Consider the following 20,781-nt stretch of genomic DNA (forward strand, 5'->3'; position numbering starts at 1 on the left):
CGATGAGCTCGTGCGGCGGCGTGCTGTCGGGTGAGAGAGGCGCGGCGGCTACGACATGCTAGAGAGAGAATGAAGAGGGGGAGGATGATCAGGAGCTCACGTGGAGTGCAGTGGTGGACTCGGCGTGCTCGGGGAAGCTCGGACGGCGGCGAGTCGGCGATGGAGATCCGCGGTGGCCGACAATGAAGAAGTGGTCGGGGACGGCGCATTGGAGCTCTTCCGGCCATGTGAGCTGACGGAGAGGACGAGGGTGGCACAGCGGAGCTCGGGGGCTGGTCCATGGGTCTAGCGCTGGCCGGTGGCCGCGGTGGTGACGAACGGCGGCGACGACGCGTTCGGGTGTGTGTGAGAGAACGAGACAGAGGAGGGGAACGAGGGAGAGGGAGAGAGCGAGGGGGTCCAGGGGGTTGGGGCGGCGCCGAGGAGAAGACGCGAGGCGTCGCGGTGGCCAGGTGACGCAGGCAGACAGCCTGGTGGCGTGGCGCCCGCGCGCGCGCCGTGCGTTGTCCCTCCTCTGCCTACTAGCAGAGGTAGGCGACGACTGGCACCGGGCCAGTGGGCTGGGCTGGCCAGGTAAGTGGCCCAGGTAGGTCCTTCTCTCTCTCTCTTTCTTTTATTTCTATTTTTCTTTTCTTTTGTAAGTTTGTGGCATTACTAAAAATATCTAGGCACTTTCAAAAATCACCAAACTGTGCATGCCCAATGTTTAGAATATATCCAACATGGAACATTTTGGTTTGGGATTATTCGGACATTTAAAATATTTACTAGCATTTAAATGCCCAAATGCAATTAACTAATGATTTAATCCAGTGACCCTCTGTTGTCCTAAAAAAGTGTGCACCATTTTTGTCAGAGGTTCTAGACCAAGGCAAAGATGATGAACATTTTAGTAGGGCATTTTGGGTTCATTGAAAATGATTTTAGTAAACCCTAGTTGGTTTAAGGGGGGGTGCTGGGGGTTCTGTCATCCCCAATTCAACTTAAATAAAATTTAAACATGATGCAACAAGATGCAAACACTAGGCAGCACCAGAAGCTAGGGATGTGACAGAGGTACTTCGGAGGCCTTGAATAGCGCCTTCCACGCGTCCTTGTGCTTCATGATGTAGAGCCTCTGAAGCGTGTGGTGTTCGGCCGGGTCGAACTCCCATTGATTGAATGCCCGCCTTTGGCACGGCAGAATCCAGCGAATGAGCATAACTTGGATCACGTTGACAAGCTTGATGTTCTTGTCCTTCATGCCCTTGATGCAGTTGATGAGTCCGGTCAGCTCTGTAGATTCGCCCCATAGCAGGCCCTTCTGTTCCCAGGAGGTGAGCCGCATAGGGGATCCAGATCGGAACTCGGGGGCCGCCGCCCAGTTGGCGTCGCGCGGCCCGGTGATGTAGAACCACCCCGATTGCCACCCCTTCATGGATTCTGCAAAGGAGCCTTCAGGCCAGGTGACATTAGGCATTTTGCCCACCATGGCTCCTCTGCACTCCGCTTGTTGGCCACTCACGATCTTCGGCTTCATGCAGAAGATTTGCAGCCACAAGCCGAAATGAGGCTTGATGCGGAGGAAAGCCTCGCATACGATGATGAACACCGAGATGTTGAGGACGAAGTTCGGAGCTAGATCATGAAAGTCTAGCCCGTAGTAGAACATGAGCTCGCGGACGAAGGGGTGAAGTGGAAACCCCAGTCCACGGACGAAGTGGGCCAGGAACATGACCCTCTCGTGGGGTCCTGGAGTTGGAATGACCTGCCCCTCGTCTGGTAGCCGGTGCGCTATATCTACGGCCAAGTATTCGGCCACCCGGAGATTCGTGATCTTCTTCTCCGTCACGGTGGAAGCCACCCACTTGCCTCCTGCTCCGGACATGACTAACTGTGCGGAGAAAACCTGGGCTGGGGCGCTGGAGCTCGAGGGGGCAAGAGTATGCGAGGGAGGAAGAAGGCGTGGGTGAGAATGGGGAACTCTTATCCCTTTATAGAGGCGACGAAAGCGGTGCGCCTCCCCACTAGCCTGTTGAGAATCGCTTACTTCCCAAGCGCCATGATTGATGGCACGGGGGGATTACCCATACCCGTATTGATGAGAATCCCATGATAAGGGGACATGATCTCTGCTTTGACAAGACATGTCAAGGAAACCGCCTCGCAATACGCGCTGTGGCGGGTTGTGAAAAACGGTTCGAATAATGACCTAGCTCTAGTGGCATGTCACGTCATCTAAAAATTGTCAGCTGAAGTATCATTTTCTCTACGGTGGTATGTGAGGATCATTTTGCAGATCCGAACATGGCCTACGTGTTCGATAATAACCTTGGAGTATTCGGAGGAGGAACCCGCCTTGCAATGCCGAAGACAAGACTACGTGCCAGACTCATCGTTATTGAAGCTTGGTTCAGGGGCTACTGAGGGAGTCCTAGATAAGGGGGTATCCGGACAGCTGGACTATATTCATCGTCCGGACTATAGAAGCGTCAAGATACAAGACTCAAGACTTCGGCTCATGTCCAGATGGGACTCTCCTTTGCGTGGAAGACAAGCATGGCGATCCGGATATTATGTTTCCTTCCTTGTAACCGACTCCATGTAAACCCTAGCTCTCCGGTGTCTATATAAACCGGAGAGGATGGTCCTTAGAAGACCGATCATGTTTACAATCATACCATCATAGGCTAGCTCTTAGGGTTTAGCCTCTACGATCTCGTGGTAGATCTACTCTTGTATTCCACATATCTTCAATATTAATCAAGCAGGAATTAGGGTTTTACCTCCATCGAGAGGGCCCGAACCTGGGTAAACATTGTGTCCCTTGCTTCCTGTTACCATCAGCCTAAGACGCACAGATCGGGACCCCCTACCCGAGATCCGTCGGTTTTGACACCGACACCCATGACCCTTGGGGGCATAGGTTTAGTCCGGCATGCTGACCTCTCTATTAAGCCTAGGTCGGGTTGCAGTGTATTGTTTGGCCGAGGCCGGACATGACCCAGGAAAGTGTGTCCGGCCGGAGTTAATCGAGCGTGGTGGGTAAGTTGGTGCACCCCTGCAGGGAAGAAAACATCTATCGATAGCATGTCCTATGGTAACGGACACTCGAAGTTGTATCCCGATCGATACAACTAGAACTGGGTGCTGAGGCATGATTTGGATATGTTGCTTTGGGAGTCGAGAAAGGATCCCGGAGCGTTGATACAACAACATAAATATGACTTATGTTATACTACTCTACTCTCTCATGTTGCTGCAAGATGGTGGTTTCCAAAAGATGCTAGTCTTCGATAGGACCAGTTTCTCCCCCTCTTATTCTGGCATTCTGCAATTAGTCCACAAATACTACCCCCTTCATTGATACCAATGCATAAGTAGTGTAGATCCTTGCTTGAGAGTACTTTGGATGAGTACTCACGGTTGCTTTGCTACCCCTTTTTCCCCCTCTTTCTTCTTTCTGGTTGTTGCAACCAGATGGTGGAGTCCAGGAGCCAGATGCCACCCTTTGATGACTGCTACTACCCCAAGGGTGCCTACTACCACGTGACGGACGCCGACGACCAAGAGTAGTTAGGAGGCTCCCAGGCAGGAGGTCTAGCCTTTTCGATCATGTTGCTTTTGTGCTAGCCTTCTTAAGGAAAACTTGTTTAACTTATGTCTGTGCTCAGATATTGTTGCTTCCGCTGACTCGTTTGTATTCGAGCTTATGTATTCGAGCCCTCGAGGCCCCTTGCTTGTAATATAAATCTTGTATTATTTTAATTGTGTCTAGAGTTGTGTTGTGATATCTTCCCATGAGTCCCTGATCTTGATCGTACACATTTTCGTGTATGATTATTGTACGATTGAATCGTGGGCGTCACAAGTTGGTATCAGAGCCGACTGCTTGTAGGCCCCTTTCCAACTCCTTGGCCGATGTTGAGTCTAGTCACTACAACACTTTTACTAACATGGCTGTGTGTCTTACGGGCCCACGTCGCCATTGGGTGGTATTAGGATCTTTTACTTCTCATCTATACTCTGGGACTCTGAACTCTCTTCTACTCGGGTTAAACGAATTTACTAACTCTAACATTAGGATCCCATGACCACATTCGCCCCAAAGTTGGATAAGCCATAGTTACTCCTTAGAATAGCATCTTGAATAGTAAACACATTGTCGTGTTGACTACTATGTGATATCCATCGTACCTCTTTCATTATGCATGTTTCATCATGAATGATCCTTTGTCTTTGCAAATGCTCGATACTGAACTACCCCTGTTACATGTTAGCAGGATGGTTAGACCTGCTGGTCGTGGCTGTGGTGGCAACGATCCACCACCGCCCGAATTCTTTGCTGGAATGATACAACAGTTTGAGATGAACCACCAGTTCATGGAAGGAATGATGGCTCAGTTTCCTTGTCCGAATATGAACCAGCAGCCAGCCCCAGTTACTCTGCAGGACTTCATGCGCCTCAACCCGACCATCTACCGCAACTCAACTCAGCCCCTTGATGCTGATGACTGGCTCCAGGACATCACATATGAAATGGATTCTGCTAGTGTTGCCCTGACAGCTATGTCACCTTCGCATACTTCTTCCTCAAGGGTCCCGCTGCTCAATGGTGGGACAACCACACGCGTACCCTACCTGCAGGAACGGTCATCACTTGACCGGATTTCCAAGCCGCTTTCCGTGCCCGTTTTATTCCTCAGGGAATCATGGACAGGAAGAAGCGAGAGTTCCGCAACCTCACTGAGGGAGTTCCGGACTAGGGGGTGTCCGGATAGCCGAACTATCATCATCGGCCGAACTCCAAGACTATGAAGATACAAGATTGAAGACTTCGTCCCGTGTCCGGATGGGACTTTCCTTGGCGTGGAAGGCAAGCTTGGCGATACGGATATGTAGATCTCCTACCTTTGTAACCGACTCTGTGTAACCCTAGCCCTCTCCGGTGTCTATATAAACCGGATGGCCCTAGTCCATAGGACGGACAACAATCATACCATAGGCTAGCTTCTAGGGTTTAGCCTCCTTGATCTCGTGGTAGATCTACTCTTGTAACACACATCATCAATATTAATCAAGCAGGACGTAGGGTTTTACCTCCATCAAGAGGGCTCGAACCTGGGTAAAACATCGTGTCCCTTGTCTCCTGTTACCATCCACCTAGACGCACAGTTCGGGACCCCCTACCCGAGATCCGCCGGTTTTGACACCGACATTGGTGCTTTCATTGTGAGTTCCTCTGTGTCGTTACCGATAGGCTCGATGGCTTCTTCGATCATCATCAACGACGCAGTCCAGGGGGAGACCTTCCTCCCCGGACAGATCTTCGTATTCGACGGCTTAGCACTGCGGGCCAATTCGCTTGGCCAACTGGAGCAGATCGAAAGCTACGCCCCTGGCCGTCAGGTTAGATTTGGAAGATTGAACTTCACGACTGACATCCGCGGGGACTTGATCTTCGACGGATTCGAGCCACAGCCGAGCGTGCCGCACTGTCACGTCGGGCATGATTTAGCTCTGCCGCCGGACAGTACCCTGGAGGCCGCACTCGAGCCCGCTCCGATCCTCAATTCGGAGCCGGCCGCGCAGATCGAGGATGGATGCCTAGACACCGCCTCGGGGGCTGCAACCTCTACGGTGATAGAGCCGAACACTGACTTTGTCCCTCATAAAGCTCGTGACACCAAGGTGCCGGACTCCTCGCCGGACTCCGAACCTCCCGCGCCCGCCCTGATCGAATCCGATTGGGCGCCGATCATGGAGTTCACCGCAGAGGACATCTTTCAACACTCACCTTTCGGCGACATATTGAGTTCGCTAAAATATCTCTCGTTATCAGGAGAGCCCTGGCCGGACTGCGGTCAGGACGGTTGGGACGCGGACGACGAAGAAATTCAAAGCCCACCCACCACCCACTTGGTAGCCGCTGTCGATGATTTACCGACATGCTAGACTACGACTCCGAGGACATCGACGGTATGGACGACGATGCCGGAGACGACCAAGAACCAGCGCCCAATGGGCACTGGACAGCCACCTCATCGTATGACATATACATGGTGGATATCCCAAAAGATGGGAATGGTGAAGGAACAGAGGAAGATGACCCCTCCAAAAAGCAGCCCAAGCGCCAGCGTCAGCGGCGCCGCTCTAAATCCTACCACAGCAAGAATGAAGACTCTGGCACCGGAGACAATAATACACCGGACAGTGCCGAAGACAACCCGCTCCAGCAAGATGCAGCGCAGGAGGACGGAGACGCCAGCCCTTATGAAGGAGCGGCAGGAGAAGAGGAAGAGGATTATACGCCTCCCTCCGGAGACGAAGCGAGCCTCGACGATGACGAATTCATCGTGCCTGAGGATCCAGTCGAACAAGAGCGTTTTAAATGCAGGCTTATGGCCACGGCGAACAGCCTCAAGAAAAAGCAGCAACAACTTAGAGCTGATCAGGATCTGCTAGCCGACAGATGGACTGAAGTCCTCGCGGCCGAAGAGCATGAGCTCGAACGCCCCTCCAAAAGCTACCCTCAACGCAAGCTGCTCCCCCGATTAGAGGAGGAGGCTTACGAACCCGCATCACCAGGAGACAATACGGCTGACCGACCACCCCGTGGTCGCGACAGAGTGGCCTCTAGGCCCTTCACCAGACCCGTACCCCGGCATCGCTCGAAAAGCACACAGCCATAGGGGAGCACTCCGGACTTGCGAGATATATTGGAGGATAAGGCAAGACAATCAAGATCGATCTATGGATCGCATGGGCGTCCCACGGTACGTGACGACAATCGTCGCGCCGGACACAGTAAGTCCGGCCGGGCCGAACAAAATAGACCAAGCTCCCTTGAGCTCCGTCGTGATATCGCCCAGTACAGAGGCGCCGCACACCCACTATGCTTCACGAATGAAGTAATGGATCATCAAATCCCTGAAGGGTTTAAACCCGTCAATATTGAATCCTACGATGGCACAACAGACCCCGCGGTTTGGATTGAAGACTATCTCCTTCACATCCACATGGCTCGCGGTGACGATCTTCACGCCATCAAATACCTCCCCCTCAAGCTTAAAGGACCAGCCCGGCATTGGCTCAACAGCTTGCCAGCAGAGTCAATTAGGAGTTGGGAGGACCTGGAAGCCGCATTCCTCGATAACTTCCAGGGCACTTATGTGCGACCACCAGATGTTGACGACCTAAGCCACATAATTCAGCAGCCAGACAAATCGGCCAGGCAATTCTGGACACGGTTCTTAACCAAGAAAAACCAAATCGTCGACTGTCCAGATGCGGAGGCCCTCGCGGCCTTCAAGCATAACATCCGCGACGAGTGGCTTACCCGGCACCTGGGACAAGAAAAGCCGAAATCCATGGCAGCCCTCACATCACTCATGACCCGCTTCTGCGCAGGTGAAGACAGCTAGCTAGCACGTAGCAATAACCTCAGCAAAAATTCTGGCAGTCCGAACTTCAAGGACCGAAATGGCAGGCCGCGTCGCAACAAAAACAAATGCCGCATTAACAGCGATCATATTGAGGATACGACAGTCAATGCCGGATTCAGAGGCTCTAAACCCGGTCAGCGGAAAAATCCATTCAAAAGAACTACTCCGGGTCCGTCCAATTTGGACCGAATACTCGACCGCTTGTGCCAGATACACGGCACCCCCGAAAAGCCAGCTAACCACACCAACAGGGATTGTTGGGTATTCAAGCAGGCAGGCAAGTTAATTGCCAAAAACGATGACAGGGGGCTACATAGCGATGACGAGGACGAGACCCAACCGCCGAACAATAGAGGACAGAAGGGTTTCCCCCACAGGTGCGGACGGTGAACATGATATACGCAACGCACATACCCAAAAGGGAGCAGAAGCGTGCACTTAGGGATGTCTACGCGATGGAGCCAGTTGCCCCGAAGTTCAACCCATGGTCCTCCTGCCCGATCACTTTTGACCGAAGGGACCACCCCACCAGCATCCGCCACGGCGGATTCGCCGCACTGGTCTTAGACCCAATCATCGATGGATTTCACCTAACCAGAGTCCTGATGGACGGCGGCAGCAGCCTGAACCTGCTTTACCAGGATACAGTGCGCAAAATGGGCATAGACCCCTCAAGGATTAAACCTACCAAAACGACCTTTAAAGGCGTCATACCAGGTGTAGAAGCCAATTGTACAGGCTCAATTACACTGGAAGTGGTCTTCGGATCCCCGGATAACTTCCGAAGCGAGGAGTTAATCTTTGACATAGTCCCGTTCCGCAGCGGCTATCATGCCTTGCTCAGACATACCGCGTTTGCAAAGTTCAACGCGATGCCGCACTACGCATACCTCAAGCTCAAGATGCCAGGCCCTCGAGGAGTCATCACGGTTAGCGGAAACACTGAACGTTCTCTCCGCACGGAGGAACATACAGCGGCTCTCGCGGCAGAAGTGCAATGCAGCCTCTTAAGGCAATTCTCGAGTCCGGCCTTTAAGCAGCCGGACACAGCTAAGCGCGCCCGGAGTAACTTACAACAAGACCACCTGGCACGTTCCGAGCACGCGTAGCAGTGCGGCCCCAACCCCAGCTCCTGCGAAACGTTAAAGCAGATCCTTCGCGTACACCATTACACTCTGAAGATACCATGGGCATGGGGAGAGGGGCACGACCACGATAAACCCAGACTGCAGCTCAACCGCACCAGGGGCTCTCAAGTGTGTCATTCTTTTTTTCTTTTCTTTTTACCTTTTATTTTTTACCCATAGGACTCCGTTTGTCAGAGGCCCTGTCCGGCAGCAGATCTGCTGAACTCACGATGCAACAGCCAGGAAAGGATAAAGGCTACAATGAATATACAGGTGGTCTCCATTACGAGCATTTTTATACACCAATCTGCAGCCTACCCCTGGAGGGGGACATGTTTAACAGTCCCATACCTTGCTTATCGCACTATTTGTATCGTTCTGCATTCGTAGTAGCACTTATTGAATAAAACAATGCAGCACCTTTTTGCTTATAATTGCATTTCCTTTTCATACATATGTTCATCCACAACATATTGCATCCGTACACTTTGGTACGGCTAATACACACCAGGGGCTTATGTTCCCCGCATTATGGTGTGATGAGTCCGAACACTTTCACAAGTGCGGCACCCCGAACTTATAGCACTATATGCATCGGCTCCGAATCATGTCTTGGGTCAATAGTTGGGTTTGCCCGGCTCCCATGTTTTGATACCTTACGTTCCGTTATATCGGCTAAGGTAGCACTGGGAGAACCACTGCGATTGCGCCCCAGTTGAGCTGGGTTAACGCCTCAGTGGAGAAAGCTAAAACTGACCGTCATGATGAGGCGAGAGCCGGTCGCTGTTCGAGAGGTTTTTTGCGAGTCCTTAAAGACTTATACCGCTTAGAGCGAGGAGCCGGATACTGTCCGGCCAAGGCGTGGATAGCGCCCCAAATTCGGCCTTCCGAAGACTAGGGGCTTCGCCGAAATTTAAAATTATAGAATTCTATGGCTAAGTGAGAGTGTTCAAGCATTATAAGTCCGGTTGCCTTGTTTGCTGTGTCGAGCGCCTCCCTAGCTGGACCCAAAAATGGGAACAAGAGCGCTCGAGTTTATCCCGAACACCCCAGCACTCGTGGCATGGGGGCTGAAGCCGACGACTTGCCATCTCTCAGATTTGATAAACAGCCGCACATAAGGTAATATTTTAAATTAACAAGTGTTGCTTAGCGCATATGAACCAAGTTTTCAGCGCACAGGACAACAAAATGCGAGTCTACTCAAATATTACATCTTTGGAGCACTCACCCGCAATAGTGCGGGCGCCCTTCAGCACACTCTTATAATACATCTCGGGCGTGCGATGCTCCTTGCCCTCTGGTGGGGGGTCCGTCACAAGCTTCTAGGCATCCATCTTGCCCCAGTGCACCTTTGCGCGGGCAAGGGCCCGACGGGCACCCTCAATACAGGCGGAATGCTTGATGACTTCAACCCACAGGCATGCATCCACCAGCCGCCGCACTAGGCCGAAGTAGCTCCCAGGCATGGCCTCCTTCGGCCACAGCCGAACTATGAGGCCCTTCATGGCCTGTTCGGCCGCCTTGTGGAGCTCGACCAGCTGTTTCAGCTGGTCGCTAAGGGGCACCGGATGTCCGGCCTCAGCATACTGAGACCAGAAGACCTTCTCCGTCGAGCTCCCCTCCTCGGCCCGGTAGAATGCGGCAGCATCAGACACGCTGCGAGGAAGATCTGCCAACGCTCCTGGAGAGCTCCGAATTCGGGTAAGTGACAGGTAATTAACACTCACATGCTTACTTTGCATGAAAAATGCCTTACCCGCTGCTATTTTCTTTACCGCCTCGATCTCCTGGAGGGCCTTGTAGGCTTCAGCCTTAGCGGCTTTGGCACTCTCAAGAGCCGTTGCAAGCTCAGACTCTCGAGTCTTCGAGTCACGCTCCAGGCTCTCATGTTTCTTCACGAGATCCTGGATCTCTTGCTGTACCTCCACCACCCGCGCCTCCTGTTTCTCTCGCTCGGTGCGCTCCGCAGCCGCATTGCGTTCGGCCGCGGCCACCGCCTCTTTCAGGGTCGCCACCTCATTAGTGGCCCCTGCAATACCCAAGTTATCCTTGTCATTTTTCTTGCAACTAAATACTTTTCTATAAGGTACAATTTTCATAAGGTATTACTCACCTTCTTTTTCCTCGAGCTGCTTCTTGGCACGGCTGAGCTCGTTCTCGGACCGCTCGAGGTTTTCCTTCAAAGTATTGACCTCCGCAGCCAGTGCGGCGGAGGTCAGCAGCACAGCCTGCAATCCCATATTGACATATTTTCATGACTCCTGCGTTTATCTTTCTAAAGATCCCCAGTCCGGCTTTTCTTTCCGAACACCGAATCGAGCATCAGGGGCTACTGTCTATGCGGTACCATTTTTACATATATTGAAATTATTACCTCAAAGCCTGTTAGAAGGCTGCTGCAGGCTTTGGTCAGCCCGCTCTTGGCGAGCTGAACCTTCTGAATCACCGCACTCATAACAGTGCGGTGTTCCTCTTTGATGGAGGCGCCGTTGAGCGCCTCCAGCAAATTATCCGGCACCTCTGGTTGGACGGAGGCAGCCGGCGTCGCAGTCTTGCCCTTCTTACGAAGGGGTCGCCCGCCGGACTCCGGAGCCACTGTAGGTTCCGGGGTTGAGTCCAGTGCAAAGTCCGGGAGGTTGTCCTGCGACACCTCCAGGGCCCTCTCCTCCTGGTGGGTCCCTTCCTGGGATCCCGCCTCGGCATCGTCCGCATCACGGGGGGTGGAGGCAGTCGGAAGAGAACCCATATCCGACGCCCCTAAGGACCCGCTCGACGAAGTGGGGAGATCATCCTTAGGCGGACTGCAGGGTTGTATGCGGCATTAGAAAGACATAATGTGGCGGAAAATGAAAACCTTGAAGTTATTCGGGAGTCCGAATACTTACGATCTCGCCAGAGGCTTGGCCCTTAGAGGCCAGTCCCCGTCGTCATCACTGGCGTTGGCAGAACAGTCCGGGGGAAGAGTTTTTCCCTTCTTGGACCCTTCGGCCTCCCTTGTTGGGGAGGCCTTCCTTTTCTTCCCTCCCCCCCTCGCTGGGGGAGAGGCTTTCTTCTTCTCCTCCTCGCCCTGGTGGGAGGAGTCGGCCTCGGATTCATCATCCGATAGCACCTGAAAACGGGAACTCTTCTGAGTCCCCGTGGCCTTCTTCTTGGCCTTCTTCTCCGGCACCACGTGGGGTGCCGGAGCCAGCAGCCCTGTTAGGCGGGCGTCGGCTGGGTCCTCTGGCAATGGGGCCGGACAGATAGCCTGTGCGGCCTTCTTCAGCCAGTCCTGTCAAAGGAAAGGGAGTTTAGATCCCGCATAGAGTCGAACTATGGAAAACAAGCGTCCCTTAAAGGACAGAATAACTTACTTCATCAGATGGACGCTCCAAGCTGAATCCGCGATCTTCGGTAGCGGATGCGGGAGCCTCGGAGCCCTTGAACAGCACCTTCCAGACCTCTTCGTACGTAGTGTCGAAGAGCCCATTCAAAGTCTGGTGCTGCGCCGGATCGAACTCCCACATATTGAAGCCCTATCGTTGGCACGGGAGAATCTGGCGGATGAGCATGACCTGGACTACGTTGACAAGCTTGAGCTTCTTGTCCACCAGCTTTTGGACGCAGGCTTGGAGTCCGGTCAGCTCCTCCGAATCGCCCCAAATCCGGCGCTCTCTTTCCAGGAGGTGAACCGTGTGGGGATGCCGGATCTGAATTCGGGGGCCGCTACCCATTCGGGGTCACGCGACTCGGTGATGTAGAACCATCCCGATTGCCACCCCTTGATGGTTTCCACGAAAGTGCCTTCCAGCCACGTAACGTGGGACATCCTGCCCACCATGGCGCCTCCGCACTCCGCTTGGCTGCCCTTCACAACCTTCGGCTTGACACTGAAGGTCTTGAGCCACAAGCCGAAGTGGGGCTGGATGCAGAGGAAGGCCTCGCACACGACGATAAACGCCGAGATGTTGAGAATGAAATTCGGGGCCAGATCATGGAAATCCAGGCCGTAGTAAAACATGAGCCCCCAGACAAAGGGATGGAGCGGGAAGCCCAGTCCGTGAAGGAAATGGGGAAGGAATACTACCCTCTCATGGGGCTTGGGGGTGGGGATGAGCTCTCCCTCAATGGGGAGCTGGTGCGCGATGTCGCTGGACAAGTATCCGTCGTTGCGCAGCTTCTGTATCTACCCCTCCGTGACGGAGGAGGCCATCCACTTGCCTCCTGCTCCGGACATAGTTGGAGAAGGTTGAGGTGAGATGTGCGGGCTTGGGCGCTGGAGCTCGAGTTCGCAGAGATGGATAAGCCAAGGAGGAAGAAGGCGCAGGTAAAAAGGTTGGATCTTTATCCCCTTATATGGGCGGACGGAAACATGCGTCCCCACCGGCCTGATAAAACTCGCTTATCCCCCAAGCGCCGCAATCAATGGCGCGGTTGGGTTACCCACGCCCGTATTGATGGGAATCCCGGAATAAGGGGAACACGATCTCTGCTTCGACAAGACGTGCCAAGGAAACCGCCTCGCTAAACGCGCTGAGGTGGAACAATAAAAACAATTCGAGTAAAGGCTTGGAAGTGGTGTGACATCACGCCACAGAATACGTCAGCAGATTGACCTTGTGTAATATTATTCTCTCTACGGTGGTATGTGGAATTTATTTTTGCAGAGCCGGACACTATCCTGGTGTTCACAATATTCTATAAATTATTCGGAGGAGGAACCCGCCTTGCAATGCCAAAGACAATATGCGCGTCGGACTCGTCGTCATTGAAGCCTGGTTCAGGGGCTACTAAGGGAGTTCCGGACTAGGGGGGTGTCCGGATAGCCGAACTATCATCATCGACCGGACTCCAAGACTATGAAGATACAAGATTGAAGACTTCGTCCCGTGTCCGGATGGAACTTTCCTTGGCGTGGAAGGCAAGCTTGGCGATACGGATATGTAGATCTCCTACCTTTGTAACCGACTCTGTGTAACCCTAGCCCTATCCGGTGTCTATATAAACCGGATGGCCCTAGTCCATAGGACGGACAACAATCATACCATAGGCTAGCTTCTAGGGTTTAGCCTCCTTGATCTCGTGGTAGATCTACTCTTGTAACACACATCATCAATATTAATCAAGCAGGACGTAGGGTTTTACCTCCATCAAGAGGGCCCGAACCTGGGTAAAACATCGTGTCCCTTGTCTCCTGTTACCATCCGCCTAGACGCACAGTTCGGGACCCCCTACCCGAGATCCGCCGGTTTTGACACCGACACTCACCCAAGGCAACAAGGTTGTAGATGCTTATCAGTGGGAATTTCTGGACTTGTCACGTTACACTAAAGAAGACATTGCAACTGATGCTCATAGGCAAGAAAAGTTTCGTGATGGACTTCACCCAGATATCAAGCTAGCACTGCTCATTCATGACTTTGCCGACTTCGCCACCTTGGGGAACAAGGCTATTCAGGTTGAGACTGGTCTTCAGGAACACCAGGGATCCCACAGGCGTAGTCGTGACGCTGGCCCATCTTCCAGCCCATCAGCGCGGAAGCGTCGGATATGGATTCCCACAGCATGTATCGTCCAACTGCATCTGCACCAAGACAGTCCTATGCTGCACCTCGTCTGCCTCCTCCACTAGAGAGGCAGCCTCTTCGAGTTGTACCACCCCAAGCTCCTACTCCCAATCCCAATGATGGTCTATGCTTCAAGTGTGGCCTTCCAGGTCACCGCTCCAGGAACTGTCCTCAGAATCAGAATCGGCTGGCTCTGCCTTCTAATGCCCGTGGAAACAAGCAACCCCACAACAACAATGCCAGACCTTATGGCCGTGGTCAGGCTAACAACATTGATCTGAAAGAAGCTCAAGACCAGCCTGCTACTATGATGGGTACTCTTCTTGTTAATTCAGTACCGGGTTCTGTTTTATTCGATTCAGGAGCATCACATTCATTTATGTCAGAAAATTTTGCATACGCACACGACATTCGACGCGAGCCCATGAACGCTCCAATAGTGGTACACACCCCTGTGGGCCAGTGTAGGAACACCATGATTGGTCGCGACGTCCCCGTGGAAATTGAAGGGCTAGAATTCCATGTTTCTCCCATTACTCTAGAGTCTTCCACCCTCATTGTGGGAATGGAGTGGTTGAAAGCACATACTGCCTCTATCGTTTGCGCCACTAAGGTCGTTCATCTACTACATCCTTCTGATGAGATAGTAAGCTACCATGCTTAGATTGTTAAAAATGCTGAAGCACGGCTTTATGCCTTGAATGCGTTGAACGCAGCACCTCTTGAGGGAATTGAAAAGATTCCAGTCGTTCACGACTTCCAAGATGTTTTTCCAGAAGAACTTCTAGGGATACCCCCCTGCTCGGGCTGTCGAGTTTGTCATCGATTTGAAACCAGGCACCGTTCCTATCGCCAAACGACCCTACAAGATGCCACCTCATAAACTCCTTAAGCTTAAGGACAAAATCGACAAATCTCTTCGCAAGGGTTTCATTCGTCCAAGTTCCTCTGCTTGGGGAGCACCTTCTCTCTTTGTGAAGAAGAAGGATGGAACGAACCGTTTGGTCCAAGACTACCGTCCTATCAACCAAGCTACAATTCAGAACAAATATCCCCTTCCTCGGATCAATGATTTGTATGATCAACTGGCTGGTTCATTGATATTCTCTAAACTCGACTTGAGGTTGGGTTACCACCAGATCCATGTTCGTGAAGAGGATATTCCAAAGACCGCATTCGTTACTCGATGTGGTTCATATGAGTACACCGTCATGTCATTCGGTTTAACTAATGCTCCAGCTACTTTCTCTCGTCTGATGAACTACATATTCATGGATTAACTCGACAAGTTCGTCGTAGTCTATCTGGATGATATCTTGGTATATTCGAAAAACAAAGAAGAGCATGATGAACATCTTCGTCTTGTTCTGGAAAAGCTTCAAGAGCATCAACTTTATGCCAAGTATTCCAAGTGAGAATTCTGGCTTCCCGAAGTAACCTACCTTGGGCATGTCATCTCCAAGGATGGTACTGCCGTCAACCTAGAGCGAGTTCAGGCTATTCTTAACTAGACCCCTCCGAAGACTGTCAAGCAAGTCAGAAGCTTTGTCAGACTTGCCAGGTATTGCCGCCGTTTCATCGAGAACTTCTCCAAGATTGCCAAGCCACTGACTAATCTGCTTCACAAAGGCGTTAAGTTCGATCGGACAGAAAAATGTCAGGAAAGTTTCCAGGCACTCAAAGACAAGCTGAATTCTGCCGCAGTCCTTGCTCCCCTTGATTCTCGCAAGGACTTTGTCATCTATTGCTACGCCTCATGACAAGGATTAGGTTGTGTCCTAATGCAAGAGCACAGAGTGATTGCTTATGCCTCCCGTCAAGTGCGTCCTCATGAAGAGAACTACCCAGTTCACGACCTCGAGCTTGCTGCGGTTATCTTTGCACTGAAGCTATGGCGGCAGTACCTTCTCGGTAATCGTTGTGAGATCTTCACCGATCATCAAAGTCTGAAGTACCTGTTTACTCAGCCAGATCTGAACCTTCGTCGGCACCCGATGGATGGAAACTATTGCTGACTACAACTATGGTATATCTTACACACCTGGCAAGGCTAATGTAATGGCCGATGCCCTGAGTCGCAAGTCTTATTGGAATAATCACACGGTTCATAAAGCTCAACCCCGCCTTTATGAAGAACTTTGCAAGCTGAACCTTCAACTAGTTCCACGGGGTTCTCTGAATAACCTTGTCTTGGAACCAACTCTTCTAAAAGCAATTAAGTCCGCTCAAGCCAAAGATGCTCATGTTGATCTGACGAAAAAGGTTGCCTTAGAAAAATCCAGAGATTTCTCGCTTGCTGAAGATGGGACCTTATACTTCAGAGATCGCATTGTAGTGCCCCGGTTCGAGCTTATGACAGAGAAGGTGATGAAAGAAGCGCATGCCACCCCCGAAAGTGATATTCTGTGCCCGAGCACAGTTGCACTCGATATCCATCCCGTCGCTCTCCCTCGAGATTCCCGAAGCACTTCGTATAGGCCCAGGTATATTCCTTGTATTTATATTTTCGTGCAGGGCCGATGGCCCACGGCTGACTACCAGACGCCTTCACGCCGTAAGCCCCCCTCCACAGCGGCTCTGGTTTGGATATACGAGATGGGCCGTTGAGCGACAGATTCTAGACTAACGCAATCACATCTCCCATTTATTATCCCTCAAAAAATAATCTCTCCTATTTATTGTGTTCCACACCGTTGGAGGTAATACCAACCAATCTTATCCTCCACGATTCATTTGGGCCCCACTCGATAAATACATGTGAGACCAAATTAGTTCTTCATCTGTAATCCATCCCAAGAACCAGACCGTCGCTCAGCAGCTCCTGGCTCGTGGTCTCCATATCATTCTTCCATCGGCGGGAAATCCGGCATCTCCCCTTCTGCACAAACGACTACCACATTTGCTGCTACATCTGCGGACGCATGATCTGTGGCCTGCAAAAGAAAAAAACATCCTCTCGAGATTAATCCAGGCACGCCTACACGATCGATCTACCTACATGGTCGAGCGCAGCTGAAACACCGGAGGACGAACTGAACTCAATTTCTGATCCCACCCCTTGGTCACACTAGCTTGTTTCTAAACTATCATGACCCTGCATGACGGCCAATATTGTCTACTGAAGGACGGTTCACATACAGTTCAAACTAGCAATGCCATATCACAAGAAGTACCTCTGCTGTCAATAGATCTTGCTTCGAACTTGCATCCGAATCTGATTCTGTGATAATGCAGAGCTGGGTAGCACGGAAGGAGCCATTGTGCTGCTCTTTGCAACACCTTCGGACCAGTCTTCAGTTTTCCTATCACTACACTAGGCAGTGGATTAATGGAGAACAGATACAGCTTAGCCATGACTCTGCGGCAATATATGTATACAACCTAAGTTTCTTCTGCTCTAGTCGTTCGAATTGGATACAGTTGTCAGCAGTTCTACTTCCAAGCCAACTAGCATTTAATATTATTGTCCATTCAGCAAGCAATATTAAACATGTGTCAATTCATACAACATGCTCTGCATTCCTAGATTCAGTTAGGCGAGCTGTCAAGCTCCCCAACGCTTCACTCACCATCAAATATAGCAAGTCGTATGTATTTAAATTTTGGTTCTTGTGTTATTAAACGAAGTGTTCCACATAATCTAATCTCATTGAAATATATTGCAATCGATTCCGTGGCAACACTCGTAGTATCATCTAATTTTGAAAAAACAGGGTACCAAATATTCAGAGATCTGGGTTTCCAGGTAGCTTTTGTCAGCAACAAATAATCTGTAATGTGGCCACCACATGAATTGTGGTCACCACATATTATGCCCTAAGGTAATCCTGACAGCTGACACTGCATGTTATCACAATACTGAAGCACAACGAACTAAAAAGAATATACAGACCAATTTACTGAACATTCACACTGCATGTTATCACACAAAATTCCATCTACAGCTTATCAAATCAGCACCAAAATACAAACACATGTCTAAACCAAATTACTGAACTTCCACTGCATCTACTCGGCGATGCCACTTTTGTATGCGTTATGTTTGTTGCTACTAAATTTTCATACTGTCGTCAGCGATTTACAAGACTGAATTTCTCATACAAGACAAAGAATGCGTTCAGATTTGTTTTGTGTACTTCAGCACATAATCTACCAAGCAGGACTAACTATGCCATGTACTGTACACAAAAATTGCATTCTTCTATCTGGAATGCTCAGCAGCTCCCAATTTCCACTATTTGTAATTGCACCATTATACAGATTGTTTTTCCATAAGCATAATCAAAGAACCACATGGCTCATTCACAACTCTAACTGAGCAAAAGACCAGGTAATCCACATACCAAAATTAGCGTGCTCCAAATCCAATAGGTTGCCTGCGCGTCCATGCAGGAGATTTCGAGTAACCCTGACCAATGGATTGCTCAGATGCTTGCGGTCCCCGTCGAGTTCACCACCAGCCGCCCCTTCTGCGGCATAGAAACTACGGAACTGATATATTAAATTCAGAGTTTAATGTAGTTAGGATTCACACCAATTCATATCAAACCATGGATTACCAGCAGAAAAAACAGAAACAAAAATGCATTACCGTACACAACCTGAAAATTGGATTACTTAATTTTTTTTCATAGCAGCTGTAAACAGGCATCCTTCCACAGTAATCCACATCACACCATGGATTACTACGGGACTGATAGATTAAATTAACAGTACAAACCAACCAGCAATCACACTAATTCATATCACACCATCGATTTCTACCGGCAAAAGAATCAAGCAAGAAGGCAAGACCATAGATAGCCTGAAATTCTTCATAGCACTGTTCAAATTTAAATTATATTCCCCTCACCCCTTATTCCAGCCAGGAGCCTGGGGATTCATCTTCCCTGTCGACAGCTCCGACGCCGGAGGCTAGCTGTCCCTTCTTACTGCTGCCGCTTGAACCGCTCTGCAGATTTGCCCTTCGCCGCTAATTGCCGCCGCTCCTGACGCACCGCAGATCCGCCCGTCGCCGCTCGAACCCATTCGCCTCGTACCATCCGCCAGCGAACCTTCCGGCACTAGACTCTCTCCGACCTCCTCAATCATAGTGGATCTGTGGCAGAGAAACCAACGAGACTCAGCCGCCTCAGCTACACACTTCAAATCGCTTGATAAGCTGAGTAAAATCGCATCGGAGTGGCATACCTGCGGATTGGCTGCGTGAGGAACTCCATGGCGCGCCGGTCGCTTGTTCTTCCCCTCTCTCCCTCTATCGCTCTTCACGGAAATGGCTGCGGCGCTGGGTAGACGACACAGGGCTTGCATTCAAGCCGCGCCTGTCGTCCTCGAACGGAAATCAAAAGTTCTAAGCCACGGATCATACAGACTTCCCCGATTCTGGTCCACGGCTCGGTCCGTCGCAGGTGGACGGCCGTAGCTCTAGTGGCCCACTTCCCAGGCCTGAAACATACGTATTCTCCTACGCCACCCATTTTCCCGAAGTGCTAACCGCAGTGTATAAAGAATTGACGCACATCCCCACGCATACACGAACGCGCGTGATATCGAGCACATATGAGCTCGCGAGCAGTTACTCCGCGTCCATGCCACCCCTCTCTATATTCATCTGGGAAGTACAAAGATGTATCTAGACATCCGTTAGAAGTACTGGTGGTCTAAAATGAAGCAAGACATTGCTCGATATATCGAAGAATGTGACGTTTGCCGTCGCGTCAAAGCAGAACATCAGAAACCGGCTGGACTTCTACAAACGCTTCCAATTCCTGAATGGAAGTGGGATAAGATCCAAATGGACTTCGTCACTGGCATTCCCATGTCTCAGAAAGGTAATGATGCTATCTTTGTCGTCATCGACCAATTCTCGAAAGTTGCTCACTTTTTGCCAGTCAAGGAGACAATCACTGCTAGTTAATTAGCAAACTTGTATATCTCCAGAATTGTGTCACTCCATGGCATTACAAAGGAGATCAGTTTAGACCGTGGCAGTATATTCACTTCAAAGTTCTGGGATAGTTTTCAAGAGGCAATGGGAACTCATATTACCTGGAGCACTGCTTATCATCCCCAATCCCAAGGCCAGGTCGAGCGAGTCAACCAAGTTCTGGAAGACATGCTTCGGGCTTGTGTTATTTCTTTCGGCAAGAAGTGGGAAGAATCTCTACCTTATGCGGAGTTCTCTTATAACAACAGCTATCAAGCCAGCTTGAAGATGGCACCCTTCTAGGTGCTCTATGGACGTAAGTGCCGAACCCCTCTGAATTGGTCAGGAACTGGGGAACGGACGCTCATTGGTCCAGACATTATTCAACAAGCTGAAGAGCAGGTTCGCATTGTCCGGGATAATCTCAAGGCGGCCCAGTCCCGCCAGAAAGAGCAACTATGACCGGAAACACCGGGGTTCAACTTATCAACCTGGTGATCAAGCTTATCTGCGTGTCTCTCCTTTGAGAGGCACTCATCGGTTCGGAGTCAAGGGCAAGCTAGCTCCGTGCTACATTGGTCCCTTCCGCATTCTCGCCCGTTGAGGACTGGTGGCTTATCAATTGGAGTTGCCACCTCAGTTCTCTCACGTCCATGATGTCTTCCACGTGTCGCAACTTCGTCGTTGCTTCAAGGACCCTGAACGTTAAGTGGATCCGGAATTGATTGAAGTTCAAGATGATCTCACTTACAAAG

The 20,781-nt window shown here is 50.8% G+C and overlaps 1 protein-coding gene across 3 annotated transcripts; it reads right to left on the reverse strand.

The window, feature by feature from the left end:
• Positions 1 to 16,723: 16,723 nt before the first annotated feature.
• LOC119276749 lies at positions 16,724 to 19,557 on the reverse strand. Of its 3 annotated transcripts, XM_037557894.1 has the most exons (5): positions 19,291 to 19,557; positions 18,953 to 19,198; positions 18,444 to 18,583; positions 17,274 to 17,408; positions 16,724 to 17,033 (listed from the first exon to the last, which is right to left on the reverse strand). In XM_037557894.1, the coding sequence occupies exons 2-5, from the start codon at positions 18,982 to 18,984 to the stop codon at positions 16,912 to 16,914; spliced, it is 429 nt and encodes a 142-aa protein (XP_037413791.1). In that variant the 5' UTR covers positions 18,985 to 19,198; positions 19,291 to 19,557; the 3' UTR covers positions 16,724 to 16,911. The 3 variants fall into 3 exon arrangements, 1 of the variants encoding a protein (XP_037413791.1); XR_005136793.1 differs by lacking the exon at positions 17,274 to 17,408 and having other exon boundaries at positions 18,444 to 19,198; XR_005136792.1 differs by having other exon boundaries at positions 16,724 to 17,413; positions 18,444 to 19,198.
• Positions 19,558 to 20,781: the final 1,224 nt, after the last annotated feature.

This window comes from Triticum dicoccoides, chromosome 3B (assembly GCF_002162155.2).
Source record: "Triticum dicoccoides isolate Atlit2015 ecotype Zavitan chromosome 3B, WEW_v2.0, whole genome shotgun sequence".
NCBI classification, from domain to species: Eukaryota; Viridiplantae; Streptophyta; class Magnoliopsida; order Poales; family Poaceae; genus Triticum; species Triticum dicoccoides.

What these genes read in the sequence shown, in the direction of transcription:
- LOC119276749 (XM_037557894.1), bottom strand. Translation starts at nt 18,984, where the DNA reads ATGAATCCCCAGGCTCCTGGCTGGAATAAGGG. An exon ending in TTTGGAGCACGCTAATTTTG is followed by an intron (nt 17,409 to 18,443) that starts GTATGTGGATTA and finishes TGCCTAGTGTAG; the next exon opens with TGATAGGAAAACTGAAGACT. An exon ending in AAGATCTATTGACAGCAGAG is followed by an intron (nt 17,034 to 17,273) that starts GTACTTCTTGTG and finishes TTTCTTTTGCAG; the next exon opens with GCCACAGATCATGCGTCCGC.